The sequence below is a fragment of the Gavialis gangeticus genome, unplaced genomic scaffold, assembly GCF_001723915.1.
Source record: "Gavialis gangeticus isolate Ggan-Ray unplaced genomic scaffold, GavGan_comp1, whole genome shotgun sequence".
Taxonomy (NCBI): Eukaryota; Metazoa; Chordata; order Crocodylia; family Gavialidae; genus Gavialis; species Gavialis gangeticus.
In genome coordinates this window covers 41,285,766-41,306,073 of record NW_017729008.1, presented here as the reverse complement: position 1 = coordinate 41,306,073, position 20,308 = coordinate 41,285,766, and the positions used below count along the sequence as shown (strand labels likewise).

The 20,308-nt window shown below is 48.0% G+C and overlaps 1 protein-coding gene across 2 annotated transcripts in view; it reads right to left on the bottom strand.

Moving 5' to 3' along the window:
* Window positions 1-14,606: 14,606 nt before the first annotated feature.
* EXOC4 (exocyst complex component 4) overlaps window positions 14,607-20,308 on the bottom strand; it is a 790,055-nt gene continuing 784,353 nt past the window's right edge. For both annotated transcript variants that reach the window (XM_019509628.1, XM_019509629.1), the window contains exon 18: window positions 14,607-16,100. In XM_019509628.1, coding sequence (XP_019365173.1) covers window positions 15,863-16,100 — 238 coding nt within the window. In that variant the 3' untranslated portion in view covers window positions 14,607-15,862. The remainder of the gene's footprint in view (window positions 16,101-20,308) is intronic.

Below are 20,308 nucleotides of genomic sequence, written 5' to 3'. Positions count from 1 at the left end.
TTCAAGGCAGGTCTGGCTCAGCGGCTGACAATTTGAATGAAATTAGCCTTATGTATTTCAGACTCCAGACAGACTGCTCCCAAACGGGGGTTATGACAACCTCAGAAAATGCGCAGGTGGCAACCGAAGCCTTGATGGAGGTGGGAGGGGGACAGTGCACAAATGTGTTAAGGTAGGCAACCCAAGTAACATTTCCTGCCGAAACTATAGCGGACATCTGACCATGGGCTTGAGAAACCTTAACCAACTGAGCACCGAGACCCTTCTCTTCCCATGGAGCTCGATTCATCTGTCAGTCCAAATTCAGCAGCATACCTACTCTTAATGGGATTCAGACACGTGCTTAACACTAGATGTGTAAAATCCACACAACACAGGGGGTCTCACTGCCCTACTCTTGTGGCCAAGTTACAGATAGAGGTTTATGGGGCTGGTTGTGGATTCAAGAGAAAGATGCGTCCTTTCAGTGCAAGTAGGGGTGACTCATCCTTAAGCGGTTTGCTGAACAGGAATAATGTGTATGTAAGAGCTTGGCTAACGCTGTAAGGAACAGTGGCTCCTATACCTTCTTAAGCTCCTTCTACCAAAAGCATTCAAAGTACTTTACAAACTTTTGTGGATTTATCCTGGGAATGCTCCCCTGCACTAGCTGTTACCCCCATATTACAGAGGGAGATCCTAGGAATCAAGACAGATTAAGTGACTTGCCTGACGTCACACAGTGTAATAGTTGCAGAGCCACTAAGGTCACGCAGAGCTCCGGATTTGCAGATTACAATACTCAGTCTCCAAAGCCTTTGCGTGACAATATTTGTCCTGGTCCTTACCTCTCCCGCGGAAAACATCACAACCCTCGTGAGAAATGACCCCATAAGGAGAGAAAGTAGGGGCAACCACCCTTTCAAACATATTACCAAATCAAATCAAATTGGTATAACACTACCCAAATAACATGATCTCTTTGAAGATCATGAGCGTCACTCACTGGTGGAACCCTTTTCACCTTGAAAGATCTCAGAGCACTTTCACAAGCAGCAGCAGGTTTCCTACAAACAGAAAGAGGGAACATCATGACCCAAAGCCATCTCTGGGCTAGGATGGTAGACGTTTAATCATATGTGCCAGTTTGGGGGTGGGTGTGAAGAAAGCAGCTTGGACTTCAAACTGCAGAGGAGCAGGACATTTGATTCAGGACTCCTAACTCATGGAAAATGGGGCTAAGGGAGAAGAGTGAGGCAGTAATGCATGATTCCCGATTCCCAGCTCCCCAGGAGACAGGCCCTTGATTATACTGACAGATGGGATGGCCAGAAGACAGTTTGGGATGATATCTCTATTTCCACATATCACCTAGTCAGCCAGTTATTTCATCCTTTTTGGAAGGCAGAATTATTTGACATGTGTTCGCAACACCGCTCCCTCCACTACCCCACCCTGTATTGTTCAGAAATCACTCAGAGCCCAGGAGCCTGGCAGAGGTTGGTTTACTTCTGTGCCCAGCTGATTGGCCTCTTGTAGCACAAGGGTGTGTAGTTGGCTCTCATAAAGGTACAGTTCCTTACACCCATCACATAGCATCAGACTGGGTTCCCCCCCCCACATGAGACACCTTTGAAATGACTGGGATGTGCCCCTTTTAAGAGCTGGTAAGCTGAGAGACAGAGCGTTTCAGCACTTTGCTCAAAGTCAGATAAGGGGGCCAGGAATTGGTCCAAACCTCCCATATCCCAGTCCAACTCCCATTGCACAAACTCATTTCCTTTCCCTCTCCCCTGCCCACTGACTTGTTGTACTGCCTCCCTCTGCCCTCCAGTGACTCAGCTCCATGCCCTTGTCTAGTACTTCCCTGACTCGCGTCCCCCAGAGTTCACAATATTCACCCCAACCCCTTGCTTCTCCTTCATTGCAACATGCCAACTCTCCAATAAGCTGCATCTGCTTCTTTCTCCCCCCACAGCCTTTTGAGTGCTCTGATTGGGAAACCTGCACTGTGCTGTGGAGACAAGCTGGCTGATGCTATTTGATAAAATTAGCACTGACGGCTGCTGGATGCGCTAGCGGGGACAGAACCAATCAGAACAACATCAGCTGCACGAAGCCACAGCACTGATGCTTCTGCAGACGCCTTTGATGTCATCAGGTGCAGAAGTCAGCAGTAATTAAGCACGTCTTAATAATAGTGAGATATTTCTCACTGGCTGCTCTCTATTAACATTGCAACAGGCTTTCATTCCAGTGGGAGACTGATTGCCATTCATGCCGATCCCACATCAGGCAAGAAGGCATCCTGTGCACTGCTGGAGGTGCATGGTGCAGGTGGGCAGTTTTGGCTGGATGGCGCATCAGGCACCAGTTCGCCTGTAGAATTTGTGCTTGGGTTCCTCCAGCTTGCTGCAGTGCATGTTAAGATCCATATTAGTCCTCCTCCTCCTGGCCTGCAGGGTGAAGGTGTTTTGCAGCCCCAGGTACTCTGCCATCATTGGCAGGCACTAACAGCTCTCCTGGTCTGAGGCATTTGACTTTGTCAAAATTTCAGGGTCCAACTGTGCCATAAAGTAACCAGTTCTTGAGTCCATATCCATCAGTAGAGGGGCTGTGTGGCTCATGTTTAATAAAGGAGTATGTCATCTAAGGCAGACTACAGGAGGTCTCGGAAAAGTGGTGGAGATGATTTGACCATGAATTGAAACCCATCTAGGAAAGAAAGCCACAAAGAGAAGTAGGTACAAGATTGCAGGGGACAAGAAATAGGGAAAGACTGAGGGTGCATGGGATAGAAAAACCCAGCTTGATGTAGAACTCAAAGACTTTAAGGTAAGCGAAGCCACAGAGGTGATACAACATGGAAACCTGCAGCAAGACTTCTCCCAGTCCCGTCGTGGCCATTGGCATGGCTCTGATCTCACCTAGCACCTCTTCCTTACCTAAAGCTACAAAACATTCACAAATGTTTTCCACAACCCCAGCTCCTGGGCATCATGACTGGTAACTCCTAAAGGCAAAGGCCAGAGATATAATTCTGTATAGTCATCTGAAAACAGGGCCAGCATTTGCCATAAGACTTCCCAGGGGTACATTTGGGCTGCACTAAGGGACAGTACAGAAGTAACTCCAGAAAGTAAAGAGATGTAAAGACACTGCAATTGTACCAAGTTACTACATGGGAGGATTTGCACACAGACCTTTCATGGTCTTCTTGGAATTGCATTTTTTTCCTGTGTTTGCCTGTGACTAACCTTAGAAGGAAGGAGGGGCATTGCCTGGGAGGTCCCATTGCTTTCTGGGTAATTTATTCCCATTTAAAGAGAGCTGTTAAAAAAAAAAAAAGGCTCTGCTCAATGAGTGTCTTTCTTTTGTAATCAGCTGGGTAAGAGCTAATCATGCAGATGAGGGACTTTTATAGCTCACCTAATTTACAGGCTTCTCTTCTAAATGATTAATGAGCTACATCTTGGTGACGTGGGCTCAGTTATTAATAGCTCGTTTTGGCAAGGTCCTGTTCTTCGTGCAAAAAGGGAGAAAGCCAGGTGTGCCGAGCAGCAATAAATCACTGGTGCTGAAGCCAAGGCGGACAATCAGAACCGGGGGCCAGCGCAGCGACACTCAACAGGGAAAGTTAAAACAGGCCTCCCTTCCCCGCAAAACGGTTTCTCTGGTTGCCTCCCTATAAAGAGATGCAGCTTGGAGCTGCCGGTGGATCCTATCACCTGTTGATAAGAGCCCTCTGCCCGCAGATGGAGCACTATTTGCTACACGCCCAAGCCAGTGCAATTCTTCTTCTCCTTCTCATGTCCTGTCTGCGATTGTTGATGATGGGTAATTAGCAGAATTTGCAGATTCATTAGACTCTGGCAACGTCAACACTTCTGCTATGGCCGTTTGGCAGTGAACTCTGATGTGTTGGAGCTGCGATGGTCCAGCCAGCGCAATGACCTCCCTTGTGTTGGCCAGTGGCAGAGTTTGAACTGGCAGCTTGCAGGGCAGAAAGCTTGAGCCCCATAAAGCACTAAAGAAAAGAAGGCGCAAGTGTACAAGGGGTATAATGAACATCTTTGTGGACAGGACATAGAGAGGGGTGGGTAACGCCTTCACCCTTGTGTCACACTAGCAAACGTTTGTGCAGTAACATGTGCCTTTCAATGCAGTGCAGAGATGGGATGGGAGAGAAGGGATTCACAAAGGCTCTTACCCAGTACGCAGCTCTCCAGGAAAGAGGTCACACCCTGGCTTTTAAGCATCTTGTTGTTGAAGAAGAGGTGACACTGAGCACAGGAAAGGCAAGGCCCAGGGTCTGACTGGAAGAGCAAGAGAATTCATTTCAGCCCGACACCACCCCCTGGCTGCTGGGGCCAGTTGAAAGGTTTAGGAGAGAGGATCATTTCCGATGCAGACTTTCTGTGAATTTTGTACTCGCAAATGGCTCAGAAATGCTTGGCAAACACATAGCGGTCTGCGTTATAAATGGTGGCAAACAGATGCCACAGGTGGTTGCAAGCATGCACCCTATTAACCCACCATCAGATGCTTAAACAATGGATTAATTTACAATTATTTAGATGATCGATGGATTATAGTAAAACAGCTCTGAACCATTTCTGGCCCTTTACAAACATCATCTCCAAAGGAAACCCTGGTAAAAGACATGCCTTGGTTTTCCATAGGAATTGCCGTAAACTGGCTCAGAAAACGGCCTGTTGCTCTGGCTAGACTGAGTGACAATCACTGGCCCCCACACATAGGTAAGAAGTCAACTTCCTGGGGCAGGTTAAGCCTGGTACAACAGGGAAAGACCCCAATCAGTGACTCAAGATGGACTTCGCTGCTTTGAAATACACCTTCTTCGAGACCTTTTGAATAATAGGGCCTCGGTGAAGCCAAGGGACATGGGATTAGGCAGGCTACTGTTGCTCTAAGATGCTACAGAAAGAATGGAAAGCCAGCTGCACTGCAGGCATGACTGCCAGGGCGACAGCAGCTGCAGCTTCTGCCAGGTCTCCTGGGCTAGCAGCCCTGTGTCCTGGCCTCTTGCTCTACAAAACCAGGTGCAATGCATCCACCGTGGGGTGTTTGGCAGTGGTGAAAAGCAGCCTGGAGCTCTTCATTTCTGCACAGAAGAGGTCAGCAGGTGAAATCCACCCTGCTGCAGATACAGCATAGGTGCATGTAGCACTCAGAGCTCATGTCAGTGGACTTGCATAGAGCATGGGCTGCAACTGGCTTCCCCCAGGCTGTTCCACAAAGCCACGGCCTCATTTTTGGGCTGGTTTGGTCCATTCTCAGCTGGCGTGCAAACGATACCTGAATGTCTCTGACTCTGGACTAGAACACTGGGCCAGTCGTAAACACCTGGAATTGAAGTTTTAAATCAACGGTTATTATCCTAATAAAACCATTTGAATATCAAGGGAGGGAGCGTTTCATACCCAGTGCGTTCGCAGCAAACACTGTTCTTAAATGCATTGATTTACAGTTCAATTATAAAAACAATCAGCTCTCAAATAGGTGCCACTTGCAGAGCAGATTTATGGGGAGCCTTAATGCTTTGAAAGCACTTGGCAAGTGCAGAACCCCTGAGCTGCCCTCTGCAAGATTCAGTGATCAACCTCGAAGCTCGGGGGAGGCCATATGGAGTTGGACAGGGAATCACAGGAGAACCTGAGACACTGCAAGTCATCCCAGCGTAGGAGCAGGAACGAAGTCCAAGGGGTATGAAAGAAACCACTTCTCCAAAATCCCACCCATTTTCCATCTATATGTCAAGTATTTGCAAGGAAAGAATGAGTGTGCAGAGGACTTGAGACTTCAACACACTGGCTAGGCCTTCCTCAGAGTCTCAGCTGGCCTCCCACAGCTTCCACAAGTACTGCATTTACCTGAATCCAAGATGACTTTGAATTTAAGACCGCCCCCAATAATTACAGTCTCTATACAGATCTTATATAAACTGGTTTGTAATGTTCCAGGTATAGAAGCTAATTATTGGAGGGTTGTCTTAAATCGGTTCCCCCCACTGCTACAGCAGCAGTGAGGGAAAGGCAGCAGGGGAGGGGAGCAAGTGGCCTGAACCCTGCCCCTTACCCCTCTACACTTGCCCCCCCTGCTGCCTTCCCCCTGGGGTGTTGTGGCCTTTGCCACTTGTGCCCCCCTCCATCTCTGCCCCCTCAAGCCTCTGTCCCCACACATGCATTCCTGCAGCTTCTTCCCCCTCCCCTCAACTCTGACCCCAAGCCCAAGTTAGGGCCAGAGTCAGAACCACAGAAGCCATTTGCCCCCCCCGCACTCAAATCAAGATGAGGGGATTTTTACCCCATGTCGAATGATTTACTCATCTTGGATTTGAGTAACTACATTTACTATATTTACTGCATAGGGGTGGAGGGCTCCGGACTGGGGCTCGGCCTGCTTGTAGGGCCATCACGCATTTTCTATTCAATTGCAAAGCTCCTTAGTCATGGACTGGGAGCTTGACAAAGCCAGGTCCCAGTGAAGGGGGAGACGCCTCCCCAATTCTCACCGCTCCCCTTGCATTGCTGTGAGCAAGGCTCCTGCTTGAGACTCCCCACTGCCATGCATAGGTCCAGCAGCTGGTCTTTGCTTCATTGAATCTTGCTGAGCCCAGATGGAAGCAGGGCAAAGATGGCCTCCTTTTAACCAGCTGCAATTCGGGGTAGAGCCGTCATAGGAACACAGGCTCAGAAGAGACCCCCTGGACCATCACGTCCAGCCCTCTGCATTCACAGGCAACTCTTTACTAAATAAATCTCCTCATTTCTTCCTTTCAAAACAAATTTGCCCTCATCCACACTCCCAGACAGGCCCAGGAATGTGAGTTGCATCCAAAAACTTGCCACAGGTCACAGCAGGGGAGAAGAGGGCACTGCCAATACCCCATCACTGTGATAACAAGGAAGGAATTAGGCTCAGAGGATGCGGGAAAAGCACAGTGCCCCTTGCTAGTGAAAGGCAAAAACCCCACATTTGTAGGACGGGGGTGGGGAACCTGTGGCACGTATACCACAACCACCCTGTGGCCCATGGCAGATCCAGGAGGAACAGGCAGCATGGGGGCGGATAGGGCAGAAAGCAGAGCGGCAGATCAGGCAGGGGAAGAGGATCGGTGCAGAGAACTTGAGGTCAGGGGAGCGCCCGGGGCTGCAGCTGGAGACAGAAGTAACTTACAGCCTTTTGCAAGGGGAAGACAAGGGAAAAGGAAAAGCAGACTTACCTAAACCCATCTCAGCTTTCCAGAGATGCCCAGCACCGGGGTCAGGATGCAGACCACTCTCTCATAAATTTCCGGGCTGCTTTTGCCTCGCGCTCATTATCAGAAGCGCAACGATGCCCTGGGTGCCAAAGAACGGCCAAGCTGAGCTCGTACAGAGCCGTAATGGAGGGAGCAATTTGTCTGTGCCAAATGTATTTCATGCTGCAGCTCAGTGGAGGAAATTGCAAACACCGAAGTCCAAGGCCCTAAACAGTCCAATTTTCCCCACTGATTGCTGCTGTGCCCGAGCCTAGCAGAGTAAATAATGAACACTGATGCAATGAGCTTCCCAACAAATTGCTGCTGATGAATTTCACATAGGTCATCCAAAAGCAAATTTAATGATTATATGCTGGCAACAGCTACCTGATCTCAGTCTCCCCTCCAGCTCGGTCTGTTAGATACAATCAACAAAGGGAAGTCATGGAGAATACAATAAAATGCCTGAGTTCGAAGGGGCCTCCAGAGGCGGCGAGGGGAAGGGAAAACCAGAGCTCCTGGGAATGAAAGAAAAGCAGGATCCTCCCTGGTGTCTCCTGGGAGGGACAGGAGTCTGAGAAATACAAGCAGCATTTCACCTTCCCAACATGGGTTCAGCTTGGACACTGATTTGTCATGAGATTGTGCATCGGTCACACAACCGTCCTCATGCCTCAATTTTTCTGGGCATAAAATGGCCGGTGACCCCGCAGAAACCAACTGCACAAGGACCACCTAGAACCAGGTTTAACCATAAAAATGGCATGCGATCTTCCTGTCTACACGCTGGTTGAAAGCCCTGTGTCTTTGTTGCTCCCTCCTTTGTTAGCAAGAATATTGTATTTATGACCGGGGGTGGGGGGTTGCCTTCCTCTGTAGCGGGGGGGCTTGTTCCTCTACCCGGGACCTCTTGACCGTATATTGACTTCAGAGGGGCAGGATACCGGCTGCCGTGGTTCCCCTGCTTTACCTGTGACAGGTTTGGGCATCAGGTCTGCTTGATGTCAGGGTCCAGGGTAGTCTCATGTAGAGTTTAGGTTATGGTTGTATAGGATGGTTTGGATAGGGATGACCCTGGCTCAAGCAGGGGGGTGGTTTTCACCCTATTTTGTACCAAGACCCATTTGCTAACATCGATAGCCAGCCCTGGCCCACAGGACCCTTGCTGATGCCCTCACTCCCAAGTCACAGTTCCCTGCCCCACTGGATCATGCTGGTGCCCCTCACTCCCAACCTGCAGCCCCCTGCCCTGCCAGCCCTGCCGGAGGCTGCTACCATCCCGCTCCGGCCAGACCACAGTGGCTGCAGTGGCTCTGGCTCATGCTGACGGCAGCAGAGTGAGTCTGGCCGCTGGTAGGGTTGCAGGGAAGGCCTGTGGCACCTCCCATGCCCTGGGCTGCAGCTCCTTCACTGTAGCATCTCCCGATTGCCACCCCCCCATGAGTACGGGCATTGGCCCCAGTGCCGCCGCAGCCCCCACTGGAGGGGCAGGCTTCTTTTCCCGCGGCCCTGATGCAGCCTTAGCATCCGTCCACCTTCCACCAGTGCCAACAGGCACCCACCCCTCCAACCCCCACCCCCCACACACTTACCTGCATCCAGTTGCTGGGGCTGCTGCCACAACCCTGCCTGGCTGCGTGCTGGCCACGTGCATGTGCGCCCACTGCCTCCAATTGCCCCAAGCAGCCTGCCTGCAAAGGGAAACCTGCGCTTTGCTGCATTTTCCTGGGACTTGCTCGCGACCCACAGGTTGAGATGCACTGGACTAGATGTCCTCTGGAAGCCCCTTCCAGCCCTACTTCTCTATGACTTGGGAGAGTAACATAAAATAGAAGACAATAAAAAGCAAGAGAGGGTTGTTGTGGCCCCAAAGTGTCTTTTCACAGGTTGCATTCCCTGAGCAGAGGTATCCATCACGTGTGGGGGAGCATAAGAGACAGCGGCAGCCACCTCCGTTTCCCAGGGGGGCTGTAGTTCAATCTTCATTAGGAAACAGACTGGTTTATTTCAAACTTAATCAAAGGAGACTTAGGAGGCTGCCTGCTAAGACATGAACCTGGAAACGTGAGCGATTACCTTCCTCCGACAGCTCTGTGCCTGGCACGGGCTTTGAAATAACGTGATAATTAAAACCCAGTAAAAATTACGATGCTGTAAAAATGAAATTGTGCAGCCCCCATGAACTTTTATAACCCCCGTGAAAATATTGCACTCACTAGGTTGGAGGAGTATTTTCTTGCCTGTTTAAGAAACGAAGCCCCACGTCTACATACAGTTATGCTCTAAATACAGATGGAGCTGACAGCGGCTCATGCTACATTACAAAATATAATCTTAAGGCTTGGTTCACAAGTGGCCATTCCTTTGCTTGTCTTGTGGCAGAGAGGGTAGACTTCCGAGGGCAAAACCTGGAGGGGGCTATTATCCGGGGTTTCATAAAATGGTCCTGCATCACACAACAGCAGGTCTGGAAAGGACTTTAAGAGGTTATCCAAGTCCAACCCCTGCTCAAGGCAGCAGTAGATTGAAGATGTTAGACTCCTTCCTTTATGTACAGAAGAGATGTTGGTTGATCAAAACTGCCCTCACCAGTGTCCTGCCTGTGTTAATCCAATCTGACCTGCTTTTGGAGTTGCTATTGTGGCTTTGGTTCTGCATGGAAGGAGGCAAGACCTCTATGGAGATCCATTTTAGAAGAGTTCGGCCCAGCTGGTAGCATTTTGCTGTAAATCCCAACATGGGAACACACCTGAAGAGCTGGTTTTAGCAACACGCATAGCCATCAATTAGGCAATGGACTGAGATGACTCTTTTTCCACCTTCACTACCTGCAGGGGGGTTAAAAGAGGATGGAGCTGGACTGTTCTCAGTGGGGGCAGATGACAGAACAAGGAGCAATGGGCTCAAGCTGCAGCAAGGGAATTTTAGGTTGGATATTAGGAAAAATTCTCTCACTAGAAGGGTGGTGAAGGACTAGAACAGGTTACCTAGAGCCCGACTTGACAAGCCTTGGCTGGGATAACGTAGTTGGGGATAGTCCTGCTTTGAGCAGGGGGTTGGACGAGATGTGACCTCCTGTGGTCCCTTCAACCGTCGTTTTCTATGATTTTATAGACCAGAGAACTGAGCCCAAGGTCATTCCAAGTTGCTCATACTGCCCTGGCTGCATTGCTGTTGACTGGTGATTCACTTGGGAGCACATGTGCAGTATGTGATATCAAGACAGACTTTTGCGCGCTGCTGGTTCTGCAGTGGAAACGTTACTGCGCACAGGGGTTGGCTGCCGGGGCACCATGTTCAGATGTCGTGTGCAAGGCAGCGGGAGTGATGGGCCACTCTGCCTTCCAGTACACAGGTAGAAAGGGTTTGAGAGGCAAAGAGTTTGATCCTAAGAGAGAGTGAGGTCTTTGTGATCTTCATTAAACATTTACGAACAGTCTGCAAAGGGTCATTTCTGATGATGTCTTCTTTAGGGGCAGAAAAAAAAAAGCCTGAGCTGCGGTATTGCCAACTAGAAGCTAGATCCCAGGGTTTGCAGTTAACATGCCTGGGCTTCCAACTCTGCTACTGCTCCTCTTCTGTGGCACTGGGCAAATCACTTAAACTCTCCCCGCCTCAGTCTGGCCATGTAAAAACAGGGAAAATGACACTGGCCTTTCACAGATGCAACAAGCCAGTTCTGTGCCCTGGGCAGGGACAATGACAGGAGGTTCACAGCTGCTAGGGGATGGATATCATCTCCTTTTTTTTCTTTTTTGCCAATGACATGCATGTTAAGTGGCCAAGAAAGGAAGCGACATTCCCCAGCAGCAAAGCTCTGGCTGTTGCTCTGCCCTTCTCCCTACTGGAGCCCGAGTGGCTGCTGGGAAGGTTCAGGGTGTGCAGCAGGCGGTGGAGGATGGAGACAGCGGATGGGAGGGTGAGGTACCCCTCCAGCTCCGTCCAGGTCTCACCCCCCACCAGTAATTGGGGATCACGTGGTGCTTGCCCACCCACAGTAATGGGATCCAGTGGTTAGAGACCTTCCCCCAGAGAGATGCGGCAAGACTAGAAAGTTCAAAGGTCCTGAGTGGAGAGATGCTAGTGAAGTAAATTAGCTGTGAATCTTATCTGCCACCACCTACAGCACACATCTGGGAAATCACTCAAAATCCTGCATTTTTCACTTTCCATTTTTGAAGTGAGGCTCCTGAACCATTCAACTCAGCCATTTCATTGCAATGTCTCAGGCCACTGCACAGAGAGAAGAACCAGAGCGACTGTTATAGTCATGGCTCGTCGAGATGGGATGGGAGACGCGAGGGGGCAGCTCGGAAGAGATTCTTCTAAAGAACTCACTTAGGGGGAAAACACGAGTCTCCGATGTGAAGTGTCCCTGCTGTCAACTTCCCTGGCCCAGCCCCACCCAGCACAGATGCTCAGTGGGTGGACAACACTGAGATCACCTTAATGGGAAGACAACATGTCTGAGGTCACCTGGAATCATAAACATGAGGCAGTTTCGGATTATTAAAATTGTTCCCAGGAATAAAGAAGCCAAACACAAACCCTTTTATACCAGCTTGGAACGAAGATAATGAGCACAAAAATATCTGGGTTGCCTTCACCTTGGAACAGCCCAGGACTTCAAGTTCAAAGCTACTCACGCATCACAGGAGGGCCCAGAAGCACATGACCCAAGAAGTCCTTTTCCAACTTCTTGCTGAAGAATAAGAAACAGTTTTCCTCTGGAGTATGCTCATTAGGATGCATCTCATGCCCATGCATAGCAGAACACAGAACATACACGTTACACCGACATTGTACCCCACCAATGCTCCCATCAAGTTGGGTTATGTTGTCAAGGCAAGAATAAGTTGAGATGCTTTCCTTCAGGGAAAGGGTGCTGCATGCAGACATGACTGGAAAGTTGAGAAGCTTTTATTAGACAGATGGAAGGTCTTTTCTCTCTCAGAGGGTCATTAGCATTTGCCAGAGGTTTGCTGCAACCAGCACAAAAAACGTGCCTACAGAAAACATGCCACATCAAGGGGAGGAAGGATGGCCTAGAAGAAAAGACACTGCAATCTAGTTCAGGATGCCTGGACTTGATTCCCAGCTCATAGACAGGCTTATTGTATGACCCCGCAACAAGTTTTTTAATCTATCCTGGGCCTCAGTTCCCAACCTGGTACCCCACAGACCTTGCGAGAACAAGCCCTATTATTGATTGTAACGTGCTTGGACATTACAGTGACAGGCGGTATACAAATGCCAGGACTGAATGATAGTGTTTCATTAGCTATAGATTAGACTGCTCCAAAGACTCCACAAATGGTCACCATTTAGAAGGTAAGGTAAAGGCAGGGCCTTTGTTTGCATATTTGTATGCTCGGGGTACTATTAATAAATTTAGCCTTGAACTTGCCCTCTTCTATAGGGGTGAATGGCATCCGATGTCTGTAACCATATCCATGTTAAGAGCATCTGACAGCATCTGATTGAAGTGAGTTCAGGCCCATGAAAGCTTATGATTTAAGTTTATAACGTGCATCTCTGCACTGTCCTGTATGTTAAAAGAAGATTCAGCCTTCTTGGGGGTGTAGGTTGTAGCCATGTGGGTCTAAGGACAGAGGCAGACAAGGTTCTTTGGGTAGATCTGGTATCTTTTTTTAGACCAGCTCAAATAGTTGGAAAAATTCTTCATAGCAAGCTTCTGGGTACAAATACCCTTCGGCAGGCTGAAGAAGCATCTGCAGTTGGCATGTGAATTCCTTGTCTTCCAATGCATTTTTGGTATTATACGGTCTTTAATCACATGCCTCCATCAGTGAATGGGGTGTTATTCACTTTTCTTTTTCTTCCTTTCATTCAATGGATAGACAGACATCTTTTCAGTAATCCCATTTATTCAACCCAAGGTTGCTTCTCAGTTTTAAAGGCTTGTAACTTGGGCTCATTTGGGTGAACCTTTATGGGGACAGCAAAAGGTACATCCCTAACCACAGGCTGATACCCTAGCTAAGCTTCAAACCATTCCTCTAGAGGATGAAGCCATCGAGTTTATTAACGAACCAAACATAAGAGCTCTCTTTAATAGAGTCGCATGATGCGTTTGCCGCTAACCTTGTTGTGAAGAACAGCTAACGCTTCGTAGCTGAGCAGAAACAAAAACAATTCAGCACGCAGCATACCCTCAGCCTGCAAAAATGTAGTTCAAATGATCAAAGTTCAGCCATGTGATAAGCAACACAAATCAGGGCCTTAAAGAGTTTCATAGGTTTCACAGACATCGCAGCTGGAAGGGACCTTGCGAGATCATCGGGTCCAGCCCCCTGCCCAAGGGGCAGGAAGTCAGCTGGGGTCAGATCACCCCAGTGTTGGGCACCCTTAACCACAAGCAACATTCAGAGCAGTAATTACAATGAAACTAATGACCAGGCCTTCCACCGATGCTAGCATCTCCAGGTTTTGGACGTGCAGGCATGTCTAAAAGGCTCCACAACAGCTGTACCTCTGCCAGGGAACCCGTGTCCCATAAAAAATATAAAAACTGCTTTTCCAAATGGGGCATGAAAGCCCATTAACGTGGATTAATAAAGGGACACATGGACAGTTAGAGGATGCTGAGGAGGTTTCACCATCCTCCTTCAAAGCCTGAAAGTACCAGCTTGGACTCAACCCTAGTGTCATAGTTCACATTTCCCACTGAATCCTTTGGCAAAAACCTAAAGCTATGAGGAAATCAGAAAGACACTCTGCGAATATTAGAGATGCTGTTTTGGGTCAGGCCTCAGACCTGCCTAGCCCAGCATCCTGCTTCTCACAATAGTGGAGAGCGGATGCCATGGGGAAAAGCACATAAAAACAAGGCCTAACCAGACTCATCTGTTCCCTGCACCTTTCCCCCTTAGTTTCCAGCATTCAAAGGCCTAAAAGCCCTTATTTGGAGATGACCCCCCTTCGCCATCTTCTTTAATACCCACTGATGAACCCGTTCTGTAATTTTGCCCTGTCCCCTTTGAACCTGGTCAAATCATCAGCCTCCACAACATCCTGTGGCAATGTGAAAAATGACTTTCTTGTGCTAGCTTTAATATGCTTTCCAATAATTTAATTGTCTGTCTCTTTGTCCTACTGTGATTCTGTAATGAGAGGAGGGATCGTACCATCAGGAGTCCTGGTTTCTACACCCGGATCTATTGCAACAGCTGACCTTTGCAAACCCACTTCATCACCCTGCGCCTCTGTGCTTTTCTCATCTGTAAAATGTTGATAATACTTCTCACACAAGACTGTTACGCTGTCATCACTTTAACAGCATATGCCTGAAGACCTCTGGGCAATAGGCAGGTGTAAAAGAATAATAATTAAAATCACAACATTTTAAGGATTCTTAAAACATCCTTTTATTTTTCCAGTTGTTTCAAGACTGAATCTGCACAAGCAGCTTTGCAAGGACAAAGAAAACGTATCTCAGGACATGACACCAAACCCAGGCTGGCTGTTTCCCTTTTGAAAAGATGAGGGTAGTGTGGACTTTTCATTAAAGGACAGAATAAACGTATCAGCCACGGATCCTCTTACCATGTGGGTGGGAGCAATGAATGGCGGAAGCAAGAAGGGCAACGAGGGTTGCTTGGTGGTGAGCTGGATGTTCAGCAACCCATTTCAGCCTGGAAGATATCCTGAACTTATGTGCTTCTTCTCTTGCTGTGCATTACTGTAGAGTGGAATAAATCCATGCATCTTTTTTTGTGCCTCTTACGGGATCAGGAGGCATCTTTTAACCTGGTAAAAAAAGGCTCAAATAATAACTTTGGACAAAGAGCATTACATCTCTGAAGCTGCCCTGACTGCTACTGGATTAAGAATGTGTTTTCCTCTTGCTTCCACCATTCCCCGTCCCCCGGCCAGGATGATTCATGGCTCTGAGGTGTCAGAAGACGAGAAACTGAAAATGATGGCTCAGTGTGTTGCCGCTAATGACGTTGGCTCGGCACCATCCGAGATAAAAGCCAAGATCCATCAAGTCACGAACTGGCAACAAGTTCTCTTTGCAATGGGAAGAGCAGAAAGCAACGTGCCTACATATCACTGGAGAGAAGAGTAATAGGTGTGACAACTCAAATGGGCTTCCCATGCAGCGAGATCCGTGGGACCACTTCAAGGCCATCCAGCTCTCGAAGCAGAGGGTCATGGTGCCTGTTAATATTTGTGACGTCTCCATTTCTACAGTTGCAGACTAGCAAAGAGCAAATTCCCTCCCCTGGCTCGACCCCCCCAGGGCTGGCTCCTTCAATCAGAGCTCAAAGTCCAGCAGCAATAGTTTAATAGAGACAGCCTGGTGTAAATGTGCATAACCACACCCCCTACCCAGGGAGTTAAACTCTGCCAAGTTCCCCATGCTAAAGGGAGACCAGCGTAAATGCTCTCAGGATAATACAGTAGGGAAGCCTTGCATGATTAAATGTAAAAAAAAAACAACCCCAAAACATCCCTAGCCCAAATATCAGACTGCATTTCCCCCTGCTACTTGTGCAGTGAACACTGCCTGCAATACACCTTGGATCATTCCTTGCTATCAACTGCACAGCAGGTTTTGCTTTGGAAAAGCAATATGGCCCCTGCCGCCTCGTGTTACACCGTAGTGATCTTCTTGTCCTTGGTAGCCTGCTTGATGGCAGCCTGCTCGCAGATGATCTCTTTCAGACGTTGCAGCCTCATGTTCTGGGTAGTCTGGTCCCCGACGCCAGTCTGGCTGCGGTGGAGCAAGCTCAAGGCATAGATGTACTCCAGCTCCGTGTACTTCACCCCTTGATCCACCACGAGGTTCAAGAGCTCATCGGCCGTGTTGTACAGCATCTCGTAGTACTGCCTGGAAGGCAAGGAGAGAAACGCAAAGTTAGTGTGACCTGGAAGTTGCCCCCCACCCAGAACTCCTTGGCACTGTAACACACTGCCATGCATCATTACTTTGATTTGGCTTGTCATGCCTCAAAATCTCAACCATGATCCTGGACTTCCCTGGTGCAAACCAGAAGACAGTCCCTGCCTCCTCCTATAATCTAAAGATAAGGCAAGGTGGGCAGTGTCAGAAAGAAATGGCAGAGCATCTCTCTTGATTCCCACCATTCCTGCTACTTTTTACTCTACTGTCTAGAGCTAAACCATGCATCTGCACCACAGGGAACTAAATGAAAAACCCTTCCTGGCAGCCAGATGCTACCTCCAGCCCGTACCTTGCATTCATTCAGCCTTCCTGAATCCCATCTGATCCACAGGCAAAATCTTCCGGACAGATGAGGTTCAACTACACAACCAGTTAGCAGGATCAAATCTCACCCTGATCCCAGAGCTCACTTTAACCCTGCCTAACCAATGCTAATATGCAGCCCAGAAGAGCTACAGGCCCTACAGTCAGCTAAGATCACCATGCTTGCCTGACATTTTAAAACAGGATAAGGACAAAAACCCTTCTCTCTCTATCAGACAAGAGCAGGGGCTCTTTTAATCAGTTAAGGAAGGTAGAAGGTGATGGGGTAATTAAGCAGCCACAGACATGGTTCGTTTTCATCAATATTGAATGCACTGAAAGAATAAATGCCCAGGGATGTCACTTAAAGCCAGGAGTAGTTTCACTGAGGACAGCAGCACCTTGGCAAGGTGGATGATGCTGCAAGAGGCAGAGGGCTAATTACCAGACCTTAAAAGCATGGAATGTATTTTGACTGCACCAGAGCCTGGATTTTAGTTCTGCGCTCCAGCTAATCAGAGAGAAGCAGTAAAAATCGCTTGTAATTTATCCCATTTGCAGCAGGGGACTTTTTTTTTTTAATTCTATTTCTTTTCCCCTTCTACAGACAAAGTTTGTTGAACAACCCATTGGATTGAACGCTGGGGACCTGCAGCCATCTTTCTAGGGGTGGTGCCTGGGGACTGACGCAGCAGGCAAAGGGGCTTCACTCTGGGCTTCTTTGCAAGACCTGCCTCCTTGCGCGGCCTTGGACATGTCACAGAACTTCTCTTTGCCCCTCGCTTTCTCCATTTGTGTGGTTTGGAGAACACTGCTCATCAAGAAGGCTCTCCTGAAAGCTGTCAGGAGTCTCAGGCCCAGGCAATACCATTAAGACGGTGGCTGTGGTCCAGAGCCCCCCACATAGTGAGGGTTTGGAAGCACTTGGAATCACTGAAAATGAGGGTTGGATGAGACCCCCAGGAGGTCACATCTAGTCCAACCCCCTGCTCAAAGCAGGACCAGCCCCAAATACATCATCCCAGCCAAGGATTTGTCTACCTGGGTCTTAAAAACCTCCAAGGATGGAGACTCCACCACCTCTCTGGGTAGCCGGTTCCTGTGTTTTACTACCTTTCCCACAAAGCTCCCTTCCCCTCAGAAGCAGAGGCTAAACGAGTCAGGAAAAGGAAACCTGCTCATGCCACTCCAAAATACACTAAAGCATTAGGCATCCTTCAGTGCCGTTCACCCCAAGGAATCCCAGAGGCTTTGCTGGCTCTGAGAAATAAGAGCATGCACCTGTTCAAGAAGATGTGCTTGTCAGAGCAGACAGACGGGCACGGGGTCAAGTGTTTATATCGACTTCCAGTGGCTGCAGTCCAGACAAGATAGAGGACATAGGAAGAGGCACAAACTACGCCAGTATAACTTACCTCAGTTGTGTATACCCATAAAGTACTACACTAGAATCAAGGAGATACACATGTGCCACTATCCTGGAGTATGGTATACAGTAAATTGCTTGTACGGTGCCTCTCCACTGGGCTGTGATGGAGCAGGTAACAGTCTGCTTGCCTTGAACAAAATGGCACATCAGGATGGATGCAGACAGACAGCACCTGAACTGATGCAACTGAATCTGGGTTACATCACTATCAGGGTATTTCAGGGATAACTCACCACGGCATTGCGGAAACCCATTTAGGGGGGTTGTAGGGTTTCTTCATTATTTTTTAAACCATCATACTGCTGATTATACCAGTGTAAATGTTACATCTGTCCGTGCCCATGCACCCTAATAGTATTTCCCCTACACACACCTGGTTGAGTCTGATATGCCATCCACTGTCCAAGTCACCTCTCTTTCTCCAACTGATTTCAAAAAAACCCCATTTTCTTCTCATCTTGCTTGTATCATGTCACTTGCCCATCGACAGCAAGTTCTGGGGACTGCATGCTGAGTCCCAGGATAGCTGAAATGCCACCAATTCACATTTGGCACCCCAAGATCTTATCACTCTGCTCTCGTTAGCAGGTATTTGGTTGTCACAGTCCCTCCAACTATGAAGTTGATGGTGCTGACTGAACCCAATAACATTCCACGTGGTAATCAAAAATATTTACTTACCCCCAGCAAAAGGTATTCTGCAGGGCTGAAATGGTCCCTTTAAAAGGCCTAGCACAGAAGGCTGCTGCAGAAGGTTTGATAACACATTGCTGGGGGAAGCTAAGAGGCTTTGGGTCCAATTTACTCATTACCGTGCAAAAAAGCAGAAGTCCAAACCTTTTTGTCCTGACTGCCTTTTCCTCTAGACCAATACAGCTACAACCTGGATACCTGACACACACAAGACATCAAATTCTAGCCAATTTTTTAAACCGAAATCTTCATATTTTCCCAAGCAGGAAAAAATTGTGACCACCTGAAACTGGAGATCCTGCTCCTGCCTTTGTTTCAGGGTCATTTGCATCATCACAGATCCTCACAGGAGGTGAGATGCTCCTTACCAGCTATGAACTGACTGCCCAGAGGAGTTTTCCATTTATTGACTCCTCTGTGAAATCCTATGAAATATGAACTTTCACGTCTACCAGGAGAACTTTTACAATCTTTTCTCCGATGCCTGATGAAGGGGGTTTGTGTCCCAAAGCTTGCAATTAAAACAATTTTTTTGCAAAAATCCTGTTGGTCTAATAAAAGACCTCATCTCTGCTATGAGTCCTGATTGCCTTTTCATTTAGATCTATACGGCTACAACCTGCATACCTGAAGTCCAAACCTAACTTTGCCTCTTACAGGCCGTGACATAGAACTATCGCTACAACATCTGCTTGCCTGTAGCTGTAATCCCATGAAAAGCACAAAGCACCAGTACCAATGGATAAAGATCCTGAAACGGAAGAAAATACTGCTTAAATCATGAAGTTATTTGCATGGGCCCACACTTCTAAATCACCTTTCCACCATACACTGGACTTTTTGCTTGAAAACTTGCCTGCTCCCCTGAGTAGGTGCACGAGACTGAAACAGCACAATTGGTGGGTTCCAGGCATGCAACAGCGGTGGCAGATCACAGACCCTCATATCACAGCATGGGGCCCGGCCTCTTTTATAGCACCCGGGATGCGACAACGCTGTCTCCTACACGGCTACTTGCAACCGATACACCAGGACCCCTGGTCACAAGCAGAGTAGCTTCAAGAGGCCTAAACGTGAACACAGGGGCACGGGCTTCCTACATTTTAATTCCAGCTTCTTCTATGGCCTTAGCCAAGTCTTATCTTTCTGCTTGAGGGTCTTCATTTCTCAAATCACCCCACAGTGCGAGGGATCTGGGATACTTAAAAGGACATAGGTTTAAAAGATACCTAAAAATAGATTATTTCATCCAGTTAGGCACCTATGCACATGTTTTCTTCTCCAAAGCGCTTGGAGTCCAGCTGCTGCTATTTACTTGAAAGAGAGCTGATGAAGTTCAGTATTTTGGAAAATTAGGCCTCTTACCTAGGTGCTCAAATATGGATTCCATAAGTCTAGCAATAGGGTAATTTGGAAAAGACCAGCATTTATATTATATTACACTGGGGCTGGGCAGCCAGGCAATTGACCAATCAAACATTGTCAACTGACTGGTCAAGTGACGACATATTGTTTCGACCAGTGAAATATTATGCCAATTTTACCAAACAAGACCCTCATTTTTTTTGTAGTCTTCTTGACAGAAATATGATTTTTTATTGTTTTTTAACACATTTCTTAATGGAAAATTTGTACTTGTTCTGTATATGACTTGGCCCTATTGCCAATTTTTTTACAATTTTTGACCAATACTTGTTTGGTCCCTTGA